General features: G+C 35.6%; 1 protein-coding gene across 4 annotated transcripts in view; it reads right to left on the reverse strand.

Annotated features, from left to right (window-relative positions):
- Nucleotides 1–50: 50 nt before the first annotated feature.
- HEXD (hexosaminidase D) overlaps nucleotides 51–14,265 on the reverse strand; it is a 39,099-nt gene continuing 24,884 nt past the window's right edge. For 2 of the 4 annotated variants that reach the window (XM_051995637.1, XM_051995639.1), the window contains 7 exons: nucleotides 10,879–10,950; nucleotides 10,121–10,316; nucleotides 2,752–2,834; nucleotides 1,828–1,906; nucleotides 1,626–1,727; nucleotides 749–838; nucleotides 51–427 (listed from right to left, as the gene is read on the reverse strand). In XM_051995637.1, coding sequence (XP_051851597.1) covers nucleotides 259–427; nucleotides 749–838; nucleotides 1,626–1,727; nucleotides 1,828–1,906; nucleotides 2,752–2,834; nucleotides 10,121–10,316; nucleotides 10,879–10,950 — 791 coding nt within the window. In that variant the 3' untranslated portion in view covers nucleotides 51–258. The remainder of the gene's footprint in view (nucleotides 428–748; nucleotides 839–1,625; nucleotides 1,728–1,827; nucleotides 1,907–2,751; nucleotides 2,835–10,120; nucleotides 10,317–10,878; nucleotides 10,951–14,265) is intronic. The other 2 variants (XM_051995640.1, XM_051995638.1) reach the window with 2 other exon arrangements.

Raw genomic sequence — 14,265 nt, forward strand, 5'->3', positions numbered from 1 at the left:
GTAGAGGGCAGATACTCCTCCCACAATAAAGGCACGTCAGGAACCCCACATTCATCCTCTCATGGTAATGGCTTTTACCTCAATGTATCTTTTCAGATTTTGACCTAGCATCAGATTTTTCGATCAAACCCATAGGAACCCTCTCAACCCTGTCCTCCCCTCAGTAAGTGACTGTCCTTGGCCATCTGTAAAAATCTCCACTGGGTTAGCAGTAGGTAAGCCTTCCATATAAGATGGGCTACTTTCATGTCAAAAGTGTTAAGATTGAGCTGCTATTGCTGCATCCAGATCTTGCAACAACTGCTGTAGCTTCTGGATGGTGGGATATGTATTTTCTTCCAGCCACTCCTCTACTGCATCTGGGTAGAAAATTCTTTCAAGTGCTGCCTGCAACTCCTGGATGATGGCATTCCATCTGGTTAGGAGGCTGAAGAAAATAGAAAAGGTTGATTCAGTTTGACATGTGAGTCCTCATTAAAAAGTTGAAATACTATGGGAAGTCAATCTTTTAATAGGAAGTTAAGAAAGAAAATGAGAAGCACTTGGAACTATTAATGTCTAATACAGTGATATAAAAATAAATGAATTCATTTAAAGAGTCTTATCTGGTCTTTGAGTTTAAATTTTGTCTCAAAAAATTAATTTATTTCAAAGCTATTTTTAGCACAGGGATTTAAAATCTAGCTATTTTAGAAAAATGATAGATGAAGTATACTGAGTCTGGCAAAAGAGCTGGTACTACTACTACCTGATGGCATCTGGTTGGATGTGCTGGATCATAACTGGGTGAATCATTTTCCTCTTGCGGTGATAAGGGCTGAACCAGCCTGTCACATACCTGTAAATAAATGCATTGGGATTGTACTCAGTAGTCAGGGGTGCATGCAGCTATGTAGTACTTCTTATTATTTGGCTTATCCTGAGGCATTAGTTTTGTAAGGCCTCTGACATGACTGAAAAATCTGGCAGAGGCTGCTTCATTCATCTATGTTTTGTTACCCAAATAGACTGGATGGTGAAGGAAGGAAACAATTAATTTCTTTGGAATTGTTCTATACTTGTTAATAACTAACCTGTTTCGATGATTTCAGAAAGGCCTGGAGAGACTTACATTGATTACTTTATGCTAAGTGAAATGAGCAGAACCAGATAATTATACCAGGCAACAACAAAACTATATGATGATCAATTCTGATGGACGTGGCTCTCTTCAACAATGAGTTGATTCAAACCACTTCCAATTGTCCAGTATTAAAGAAATCCATCTACACCCAGAGAGAATTGAGAGAATTATGGGAACTGAGTGTGGACCACAACATATCATTTTCACTCTTTCTATTATTGTTTGCTTGCATTTCCGTTTTCCTTCTCAGGTTTTTTTTTTCTTTCTAGATCTGATTTTTCTTGTGCAGCAAGATAACTGTATATATAAAAATATATTGGATTTAATATATAATTTAACATATTTAACATATATTGAACTACCTGCCATCTAGGGGAGAGGGTGGGGGAAAGAAGGGGAAAATTTGGAACAGAAGGTTTTTCAAGGGTCAATGTTGAAAAAATTACCCATGCATGTTTTGTAAATAAAAAGATACAATAATAAAAAGAAATAAATAAATAACCTGTTTCTTTCTAGCAATTCATCCACCGAACGCCTTAGGTGAAAGCTGACCTGAGTGACCAGGGAGAAGACATCACTGCCAGGGAAAGTCCCAGAGCTTTCACTAGTCAGAGAGAAAGTCTTCATCAGTTTCAGAACTATCAGAACTAAACTATCAGTTTAGGCCTCATAAGAATGAAATTAGAAGGAACTGGTGGTTTTACCTCATAAAATTGTTGATTTCCAAATTTGACATCCCTAGGTATTTCTCCACTATTTTTTTCACATTGTCAGTATATCCTCCTGAAAAAGAAGCATTTTCTTTCATTTATTCATTTATTTATTTTTCTGAGGGCAATTGGGGTTAAGTGACTTGCCCAGAGTCATACAACTAGGAAGTGTTAAATGTCTGAGACCAGATTTTAACTCAGGTCCCTCCTGACTTCAGGGTTAGTGCTTTATCCACTTTGCCACCTAGCTGCCCCAAAAGAAGCATTTTCTTTAGTAAAAGGAGAAAAGTGAAACAGAGAGCTAAGGGAGAAGATGTTATACAAGTATATGCAGAGAAAACGTCTATTTTAAAAGAACTTATTCCAGTTTATTGACCTGGTTGGGAAAGCTGTGAATTCATTGCTTAGCAAAAGCCTTTGGAGAATTTATTAGGGATAATTTTCCAATCAGGCAATTACCCTCCCCAAGCCTGTATTTGTTCCCCTGTAAGAAAATTATCTTGATATTTCAAGGCCCTTTTCTCTAGGACTATTTCCTATAAATGGAATTTGTTTTATTTATTGAACTACAGGCTTTCAAAGGTCAGGCCTATTGACTAGATCCAGTCTAATGACATACATTGAGCATGGTAATGAGATTTTTTTTCTCCTCCCTTTGAAAGACAGCATGGTTGTTTAGCATTAATGAAACTATCCCACAATCTTATCCCCAAACAGACTTTCTTATTTAGAATAACTCCATGAAGAATTCAAGGTAGTGGGGTAGCATATTTTTCTTGTGTGAAAAGGGAAGGTCAAGGTATGTGTGGGGAGCATTCCAATATGGCAGTTACTGCACATACACTTGATCCCTATATTCCTGGGAGGAAAAAAAAAAAAGATTCTAGGGAAAACAAAGGAAAGTAATATATACTGTACCGTGTTTGAGTGTCTGCAGACATACTGCTAGGGATGGGATTCCCATAGGGAGCAGCTCACAGAGAACAGAGAAGTGGTCATATCTGGAATCCACAAAAGGAAGAAATATTTATTTTTAATACCATGAATTACATGATGAATCTTACTTATTTTCCCTTTGCTCAAAATATGATCTCATTCTATGTATATTTAACTAATTACCCAGTCTGTGGTCAGCCCTTTTAAGATTATTAAATTCTTAGATATTTTGATATCTTGAAATTTTTTTTTGCCCTGCCAACCATTATAGTCCCTTTTCTGGGGTCACCCCTTTCCCTCATCCTATTCTGATTTTCTTTTTCTCTAATTCTGTTTTGTGGCTTCAAATTGTTGTTGGAGAATGTTACAAAAGTTTGCTCACTGAGCCTGCTACACATATCTCCACCAGCTTTTTTTTTTTTTAACTTCTTGGTGAACTTTTTATTTCTAACTTCCTGATTCCTTAATAATATACCTCGTAGCAGCTGCTTCAATCCTTTGTTTATCAGTCCTCCCTGTTAGTAGGTAATTATTCTTTTCTTGAGAAAATTAAACTCAACTCCAAATACCTTACTTTGCCTTAAAATATTTATTATTTATTATCTTTCTATAAGAAATAATCAGCAGGATGATTTCAGAAAGGCCTGGAGAGACTTTTATGAACTGATGCTGAATGAAGTGAGTAGAACCAGAATACTGTACAAGATGATGTGATGATTAACTCTGATCACATGGTTCTTTTCAACAATGAGATGACTCAGGCCAATTGTAATAGACTTGGGATGAAGAGCAATCTGCACTCAGAAAGAGAATTATGAGGAGTGAATGTGGGTCACAATATAGTATTTTCACATTTTTTTTGTTGTTGTTTGCATGCTTTTTCCCCCTTCTTTCTCATTTTCTTTTCTTTTTTGGTTTGAGTTTTGCTTGTGCAGCATGATAAATGTGGAAATATGTATCGAAAAATTACATATATTTAACATATTTGTATTACTTGTCATCTAGGGACGAGAAAGAAAGGAGAAAAATTTGAAACACAAGGTTTTGCAGGAGTAAATGTTGAAAACTATTTTTGCATGTATTTTGAAAATAAAAAGCTATTATTTAAAAAAGGAAAAAAATATTTATTATTCATTCTTCCTTTTCTTTTTTCCTTTCAGAGAAGTATAGTCTTCCTTTCCAAATTTAACTCTCTATGACCTTGATCCCCTCCTCTTCCTTCTCTCCTTAGGAAAAAGTGGCCCTGTTAATTACTCTGTAAGGTCTTTTTACATTCTGCCTCTCCAATAGCTTTCTGTCTGCTAACCAGTATTTTCAGATTTCTTCTGTCTTAGGGAAAAACAACATATGCTACCATATTGCCACCTTTCTTTCCAAATCAAAGTTCTGGAAGAACTGATCTTTGCTCTGACATTTTCTGAGTCTTCCTCAGTCCTCTGACTCCTCTCTACTGAAATTGCTCTTGAGTTTTCAAGCTTTCTCCTTAACCTATTTATGGCATTATATCCCTCACTACTTTTCCCCTTTTGAAACTGCTTCCTATCTGAAACAATTTTCATTCTCCTGATCCTTTTATTTCTGTTCTTCTCTCCCTCCCCCCGACCCTGCCAAGTCTTCCTTTCCTTCTTGCAAAGGGCAGCTAAGTGGCACAGTGGATAAAGAGCTGGACCTAACTAAAGTCAGGAAGACTTGAATTCAAATCCTGCCTTAGACACTAGCTGTGTGACCCTGACTAAGTCACTAAACTACTGATCTCAGTTTCCTCATCTGGAAAATGAGCTAGAGAAAGAAATAGCAAACTATTCCAGTATCTTTGCCAAGAAAACCTCAATTGGGGTCACAAGGAATCATACATAACTGAACAATCACCAAAATCTCTTCTTGAAGCTTATCTATGCAAATTCAAATTTCATCTACTCCTTGTCCTGGATATACTTTCACTCATTTCCCTTGACTGGGGTCTGGTCAAGGTGATGGAGATGGAATATTCCTTGCTTGCCATCACTAGGTAAATTCTCCTCCTTTGAGGTCTACATAATTTACATCTTCCATCTATAGACTTCTAGGAGACTCCCCTTCCTTCTTTTTAATGAATTCAGTACCTAGCTCATAATCTTTCTCTTTTCCCCAATCCTGTTTTCATACTATGTATTTTCAACATACATATTGATACTTTCAACATACATATTGATACTTCCTTAGACACCCTTAACCAGTTTTTTAGTTTATTTGTTTCCCATTAACAACTCCTCATTGACATACTTTTACATCTTGCTATAACCCACAAATTTATCATTTCCATGTTAATGAACTCTGAAATTCCCTTATGTGATCACTCTGTTGGCTTTCTACTTCTCTCTCTCTGCCTTTCCATTCCAAACTCTATTCATCACATCTTGACTTCCAAATCTTTGATCCCTTAGTTCTTTTGTAGGCCATCTCCCTTGCACTAGCCATTCTTTTCTCCTTTTCTCAGACCCAGTTCAATTCAACAATGTCCTTTTCTCTTAAATCCCTTGCCCCTCACGTTATATTGCTGATTGTGCCCTATTGAGCCTCAATCTTATATCACTTCCATCATCTGCTTACTTACTGCTTATAAACATATCCTGCTTTATACAAAGATTGAGAAAACCACGAAACTGTTTTGACTGGGCCCACTATAGATTTGTTACATATCCTCAAAAGGGTCCTCACTGCTGCTCTCTCCACAGTTAATTGTCTCTTAATTGCCAAATCTAGTGGCCTTTCTCAATCTTCATCCTTTTTGAAATCTTTATACAGCCTTTGACATTGTTGATCACCTTCTTCTTAATACTATTCTCTTAAGTTTCAGAACATTATTTTTTCCTTTTTTTTTTCTTAACTATTTGGCCACTCTTCATCCAGGATATGTTCATTAACAATGGGTATCCATCCTCAAATAGTTCTGTCATTCTGATAACTCTGTGATTTTGTCCACTTCCTTTAATCACCATCACTATGCTGAAGATTGTCATATTTATTTATATCCAGCCCTAACATCTATGAACTCTAGTCCTGTATTGACAATTTCTTGTTAGACATCACAAATGGAAGATCTCCTAGATATCTTAGACACAATTCATTATGTTTTCCCCCCAAATCTTCCCAACTTCCAATCTTCCCAATTACTGTTAATGCCATCAGCATCTTCCAGTCCCTCAGAGTAGCACGCTGGGGGTCATTCTCAATTCCTGTATCTCTTACCCACCATATGCAATCTGTTGGAGTTTTTTATCTTTGCAACATCTTGTGCATATGCCTCCTTCTCTATGGGATAGCTGTTGAAATAGTAGAAGAGGTCAGAATAATCTAATGTCAAATCTCACTTAACGTGATTCTGGGAAAGTCACTTAACTTCTGTCTGCCTCAATTTCCTCCACTATAAAATGTGAGTAATAATGGCACCTATCTTGAAGGGTTGTTGTGATGATCAAATGAGATAACATTTGTAAAAAATGCTGAGCACAGTGCCTACCTGCAATAGTATTGGTTGGTCTGCCTGCCACAAGTTTCTTCTTAGTCCAGTCTATTTTCCATTTATCTTTTTCTTTAAGTGAAGGTCCAACTATGCTACTCCCCTACTGAAAAAAATTCCCTATCACTTCCAAGATTAAATGTAAAATCCTATTTTATATTCAAAGTCTTTTATAACTCACTGTCCCTTCCTTTCTCCCCTCTCTTCTTTTTTACAACTTACTAGTACAGCACTGGATCTAGCCAGGTAATATGACCTCAGACATTAGTCGTATGTGCCCTGGAGCAAATCATTTAACCTTTGTATGCCTCAATTTCCTCAACTATGAAAATAGGAATAATAATAGCATCTACCTCACAGAGTAGTGGGGATCAAAGGATATAGAGATAGAGGTATATAGATATATAAAGTGTTTAGCACAATGTGTGGCATGTAGGCACTATGGAAATGACTACTCTTTTCCTTCCCTTTTCCCCTTCCTCTTCCTTTCCCCAGTCCCCACAATGTATAAAGAAAGATCCAGTGACATTGATCTTGACCAAGATCCTCTGTCTCTTGGCTTTGGAGATTTCATTGTGTGCCTGGAATATGCTCCTTCTTTAGTTCCTCCAGACTTCCTTCAATTTCCAGGTAAAATCCCAGCTTCTACAGGTAGCCTTTCCCAATCCTTACTATCAGTGCCTTTGCTGTTATTTCCCATGAACTGAGGTAATTTATAAAGATTACTTTTTAATTCAAAACCAAAGTTAACCGTGCCATCTAGTGTAGTTGGGTAGTAGTGACCTGATTATCAAGTTTTTGTAGAAAAAAAGCATCTGGATGATGAGTTCAAAAGAATGAAATTTAAAGAAGCAAACAACAAAACAACTGTAGAAAAATGGGACCTTTTGTGTTGATAGTTTTTCAAGAAACCTAAGATGTTAATGTTACTATGCCAGAATGCGACTTCAGCATGGCCTATGGGCACTTGTACTTCTAAAAGGCTTGAAGGTATCTTAAAGTTCATGTGACTCTGGAAGAGAATGGAGGAACAGTCCACTTCTAAAGTAGGAAGGCAGGATAGGAAAGTCACAAAAGTGACCAAGTAGAGATAGAGATATTGATTAGATTTTAAGATATGATTTTCTTAAGCTTAAGTTAAGTAATTAAACTTACATTAACTAATATTGAGTGAAGTGAGCAGAACTAGAAAAACATCGTACATAGCAACAGCAAGATTGTGAGATGATCAACTAAGAGAGACTTTAGTCTTCTCAGCAATTCAGTGATCCAAGGCAATTTCAATAAATTTTAGAAAAATCCACATCCAGAAAAAGAATTATGGAGACTGAATGCAGATAGAAACATACTATTTTCATCTTTTTTTTTTCTTTCTCATGATTTTTTCCTTTTGTTCTGACTTTCCTTTCCCAACATAACTCATATGGAAATAAGTTAAATATGAATACACACCTATACCCTATATCAGACTACTTGTTGGCATGGGAAAGGGGGATGTAAGGGAGGAAAGGAAAAAAAAAATTTTTAACTCAAAATCTTACAAAAATGAATGTTGAAAACCATCTTTACATATAATGGGATAAAATAATATACAATTAAAAATTTTTTAAAAAAGATAAGACAGATTTCTAAACCTAAAAAAAGGTGATTTTCTTGCCTCAACTAGTTTGCAGCTCTACATTGTAAGTTAGGTTCACTACTCCTTGTTGATAATTCCCAGACATAAAATTTTAGAACTGAAATGGTCCACAAGTTACTGATGTTAACTTACACTGAATAAGAATTCCTTCTACAATGTATCTAACCACTTGGTCATCTGGTCTTTGTATGAGGATCTCCAGAGATTATATATATATCATATATCTTTATATCTCAAGACTCTTTCAACTCTTAGTCCATAATCTCCAGAGATTATATATATATATATATATATATATATATATATATATATATATATATATATATATATATATATATATATATATATATCATATATCTTTATATCTCAAGACTCTTTCAACTCTTAGATCATTCAACTCTTAGACCATAGCCAATGAAAACCTTAACTAATTTGTTAGAAGTGAAATCAAACTTGATTTTTGTGAATTTTAGTGAATCAGATCTTCTTCCTCAAGATGTTTGTGGGGGCAGCTAGGTGGCGCAGTGGATAGGGCACCAGCCTGAGTTCAAATTTGACCTCAGACACTTAACACTTCTTAGCTGTATGACCCTGGGCAAGTCACTTAACCCCAATTGCCCGGGGGTGGGGTGGGGTGGGGAAGATGTTTGTGGATACTAGTAAGATAGCATTCAATTATTACTTTGAGTTTTCTATGAAGAAAAACATCTATCTACAACAGATTTGGGACTGCACCACTGACCATATAAATTTCTCCACTCCACATGTGTTTATTGACTTAGGGGCATGGGAAGTATGATTACCATTTGAAGAAACAATCAAATTCTACCCAATAAATTCAAGAAACAATCAATTCAATCCAATAAGTATTTATGGAGAGCCTCCTTTGTACCCAGCATTGTGCAAGTTGCTATGATATGAGAGAACATAGGGTTTCTATTTTTAAGGAACTTATGATCTAATAGGGGAAGACCAGGCAAGTATAAGACACAATGAATGATGTGCTAGAACCAGCTCCAGAAAGAGTCCTTTGTTAATTTTCAGTGTGATCACTTAAACCTAAGAAATCAATAAACAATCCAATTTGAGGCTTCATTTATTGTGTTGATTATCTAAAAAAGAGAATACTGTAAATACATTTTTGTACATTTTTTTTTTACTAGTACTAGCATAGTACAAGACACAGTCTAGGGTTCTTAAACTTTTGTGGGGTTCCAGACCATTTCAGTAAAGCAAGAGGTCAGTGTCTATTGAATCTATTTCTTTTTGTCAGGGGAAAGAAATAAAAAACACCTTTAAGTTTATGGGAAAGCCAGTGTTAATTACATTTGTATGTCACCAAAAAGAATGGCTATTTAAAAAAAATTAGATATTGTATATAAGCTATCTTTATGTATTACTAAATAAGCACAAGTAACAGTAGAAAGTTTGATATGGAAAGAATCTTGGAGCAAAGGTCTGGTTATCTAGGTGCCAGTTCCTTATGTGCTACCAACTAGCTTTATGACTGAAGAATGGACAAAATAATTCTTTTCATTGTCTATTTCATCGATATGAAGACTGAGAATCAAGAATCAGTAAAAAGTTTCAGGTTCTATAACAGGTTGTAATTCACTGAAAAGGAGTATTGTCATTTTATCTATTGGAATAAATGGAAAGATCCTTCATATACTGAAAAAGATCTGTCTTCCCAAACCAAGGAAAGCAAGACAGAGATAAGGGTTAAGGCTAACTTTGGAGTAAGGAACACTTTGGTTTAAATCCTGCTTCAAGCATATCCTGGTTAAGTGATGGCAAATCTCTTAAGGCTATAAATTACTGATAAATTGTCAGTTTATGTCAGTAGAGGGAGCATTCATACCAAGAGTTCCTGCACTCATAAAATCATAGGTTGTGATAAAAAAAAAAAAAGATATAAAAATAAGGTAGAAGATCCTACTCAATTTAGCATTTGTTGTAAAAGAACCCAGAAATCTCATATCCTCTAAAGACCTTTCAGAATCTAAAAGATACTTTCTCTCAGGGAGATGAGTTAGATAGAACCTAGACAGATGCCAGTAATAAAGAAGTTTTTATTCCTATGATAAACACAATCTATTACTTGAGAAGCCTTTACTCCCTTTATAAACAGTGAGTATTTTTATATATGTGCTATTTGCAAATAAGACTAATGACTGAAAGGATTCAGAGGTCACTTTGCATAGTTCCTTTACCTTTGCCAACCAGTTAGAACGATTCCTTGCAGCATCTCAGCAGGTCCACTGTCTGCCACTTTTAACCACTGGATGTTATTTTTGAGATGATGGCCAATAATAGTCAAAGACTGATTCACCCCTGTGGCACCTTTAAAAGCACTGGCTACCCACAGTTTAGGGAAACCACATTTCCTGTACTTATCCATGAGGAGAACTAAAAACAAAAAGAATAAAGAAATTCAATTTCCAAGCTCCTATGGAAAGTCAGTGGTAGATAGAATCTATACCAGTGAATACCAACTTTCTCTGATCTACATGTAGGGATAAAACATCCAGTACTATTCTCTTTTAGCACTGGGTTATGATCAAACAAATCAGCCTTCACAAAATCCCCACAGCAACACATCCCAACAAGTAGTCATCCAATATTCGTTTCAAAATTCTCCAATGAAATTCACTACCCACAATAGTTTATTCTATTTCTGAATAGCACTAATTGTTAGGAAGTTTTTCCTTACATTAAACCTAAAATTGCAACTTCCATCCACTGTTGTTTCTGCCCCAAATACAGAAATAAGGTTGTTTAATCAGGAGAATTCTATCTCACTAAAAAGATCAAATGTCATGGAAAGGAAGAAACTGGTTTGCTCTTAAATGTGGGGGATAATCACTCAGTGATTTACACACAAACTCTACACCACCACACAATAAGATCTTAGAAGGGATAAATTAAAAAGAACATTAAAATGTGAATTCCTCAGCCATACAGTACTGACCCTTTACATGTACATCCATATCTTCAACGTAGTCCCAGATCATTGGTTCCACCAGCTGTGCTATTCCAGATTCTGGAAAAAAAAAAAATGCTGCAAGGACAATTGAGAAAGGATTTATGGTCTGAGCTATATCCATAATTAATGTTTTAATAGTATATGGAAGGTAAGGTCAAGTATTTGAAATAGGAGAAGCCTTAGAGAACATGAGTCATTAATTTTTAATTTCCATTTTGTCTTTATTTTTCATAATATATGTTTAAACTAGGTTCCCTCAGCAAATTAAACTCATCCATTTAAATGAATCAAATCAATATTCATTAAAAAACTGCTATAGATGTCTACTGTGCTAGGCTCTAAGGCACAAAAGACAAAAGTGACAAAGCTTCCATCCTCAAATGCACTATATTCTACCTGGGGAAAATGTAACATATTCATACAAAATATATTTAAAAAGCAAATCAGGAAGAGAGTCACTAATAGGGGAATCAGAAAATGCTTCTTAAGTTGAACCTGGAAGGGAAGAAGATGAAGAAAAGCATTCTAGGAATTAGGAATAGTTTATGCAAAGGTACAGAGGGCAGAAGACTGAATTTTTGTATGAGGAATAGCAAAATGGAAGTTTGGCTGATCCACATAAGGGGAAATAATAAATGAAGGTATTTATAATACCTTCATATTCACTCAATATTTACAATATTAGAGAAATTTTTATTTTATTCTGGAGGCAACAGATTATTAATAGCTTCTTGAGCAAAGAAACTAGATTCCAGCAAATCTGGAATTTAGGAATATCAATTTTGCACCTCTGTAAAGAATGGATTGTAGATGGGAAGGGCTGAATACATTAGAGGTGAATTAGGAGGCTAATAAAGTAGTCAAAGTAAGAAGTGATGAAAGCTGAAATGGGATGATAGTCCTAGGTGGAAAGAGGACAAATGAAAGGGATTTAGCAACTGACTGCATATGATGGGTGAATGAGTAAAAACCTGCATGACTGGAAGGATGATGGTACCCCATACAAAAATATAGAAGGGATTTAGAGGAAAATATAATGAATTCTATTGTGGGTATATTGAATTTGCATGTCTGTGAGATATCCATGTAGAGATAAAATGGCAGAGTTCAAAAAAGAGGTAGGATGACCTAGGCATAAAGAATGAGATTATAAATAAATTGGAAGAGCATAGGATAGTTTACCTCTCAGACCTTGTGGAAGAGGGAGGAATTTATGACCAAAGAAGAACTAGAGATCACTATTGACCACAAAATAGAAAATTTTGATTATATCAAATTGAAAAGTTTTTGTACAAACAAAACAAATGCAGACAAGATTAGAAGGGAAACAATAAACTGGGAAAACATTTTTATAGTCAAAGGCCTCATTTCCAAAATATATAGAGAATTGACTCTAATTTATAAGAAATCAAACCATTCTCCAATTGATAAATGGTGAAAGGCTATGAACAGACAATTCTCAGATGAAGAAATTGAAACTATTTATAGACATGAAAATATGCTCTAAATCATTATTAATCAGAGAAATGAAAATTAAGACAACTCTGAGATACCACTACACACCTGTCAGATTGGCTAGAATGACAGGGAAAGATAATGTGGAATGTTGGAGGGGATGTGGGAAAACAGGGACACTGATACATTGTTGGTGGAACTGTGAACACATCCAGCCATTCTGGAGAGCAATTTGGAACTATATTCAAAAAGTTATCAAACTGTGCGTACCCTTTGATCCAGCAGTGTTTCTACTGGGCTTATACCCCTAAGAGATACTAAAGAAGGGAAAAGGACCTGTATATGCCAAAATGTTTGTGGCAGCCCTATTTGTAGTGGCTAGAAGCTGGAAAATGAATGGATACCCATCAATTGGAGAATAGTTGAGTAAATTGTGCTATATGAATGTTATGGAATATTATTGTTCTGTAAGGAATGACCAGCAGGATGAATACAGAGAGGACTGGTGAGACTTACATGAACTGATGCTAAGTGAAATGAGCAGAACCAGGAGATCATTATATACCTCAACAACGATACTGCTTGAGGATGTATTCTGATGGAAGTGGATCTCTTTGATAAACAGAGCTAATTCAGTTTCAATTGATCAAGGATGGAGAGAAGCAGCTACACCCAAAGAAAGAACACTGGGAAATGAATATAAACTGCTTGCATTTTTGTTTTTCTTCCCGGATTATTTATACCTTCTGAATTCAATTCTCCCTGTGCAACAAGAAAACTGTTTGGTTCTGCACACATATATTGTATCTAGGATATACTGTAACCTATTTAACATGTAAAGGACTGCTTGCCATCTAGGGGAAGAGGTGGAGGGAGGGAGGGGAAAAATCGGAACAGAAGTGAGTGCAAGGGATAATGCTGTAAAAAATTATCCTGGCATGGGTTCTGTCAATAAAAAGTTATTAAAAAAAAAAAAAAGAAAGAGGTAGGAATTTGTTATATAGATATGGGAGTCATTTGCCTAACAGCTGAGTCGATAGGAGCTGATAAGATTACTGAGTGGTGAGAAGGGGCTCCAGCACAGTCTTAGAATACTACCAGATATAGAGGATAGGACATGATGATCCTACAAAAGAGATTGAGGATTGGTCAAACAGGTAGCATGACTAAATCAGAGCAATGTCAAAAACTCAGGGCAGATAGAATATCCAAAAAAATGGGAGGATCAACCATGTCAAGTACTATAAAGGTCAAGGAGAAGGAGAATGAGAACTGAGACAATGCCATTGGATTTCACAAAGGGAATCACTGATAACTTTGAAGAAAGCAATTTCTTTTGCATTATGGTTAGAGAAACTATATGGCTAAGGGCTAAGTTAGGATTGAAAATTAGCAAGAGGGATTATCAAGGGAGCAAGATGCCAAAAGAAGATAGGAATCCCACTACCCCCCTCCCCCCTGCAAGTTATTGGGTTAAGAGCACAAGTAGGGGAGCTAGGACTGGCAAGGTTATTTTATTCTCCAACACTGAAATAAAGAAGGAGAAAATGAAGATGATTTTATAGTCATTTGAAATATAGAATTTGATAGGAGAGGGAGATAGGACAGATGACCTCAGTTTTTTTTTCAGCAAATTAGAAGGTAATACTTAGAAGCATGGCAATTTACCTCAGGTAATACTTTCTACATGAGACCTCTCCTGATTCCCCAAATTTTTAGTGTCTCCACTGCTTCTCCAAATTAGCTTGTATTACTCTTTATGCACATAATTTATATTTACATACTTGGCATATGTTGTCTTTCCCAGTAACATGTGAAGTCCTTGAGGGCAAGACTTTTTTTTTTCTCAACCCTATTTTATTTTTCTAAATACTTGTAAAGATAGTTCTGAACATCATTTTTGTAAGATTTTGTATT

This window comes from Antechinus flavipes, chromosome 4 (assembly GCF_016432865.1).
Source record: "Antechinus flavipes isolate AdamAnt ecotype Samford, QLD, Australia chromosome 4, AdamAnt_v2, whole genome shotgun sequence".
Classification (NCBI taxonomy): Eukaryota; Metazoa; Chordata; class Mammalia; order Dasyuromorphia; family Dasyuridae; genus Antechinus; species Antechinus flavipes.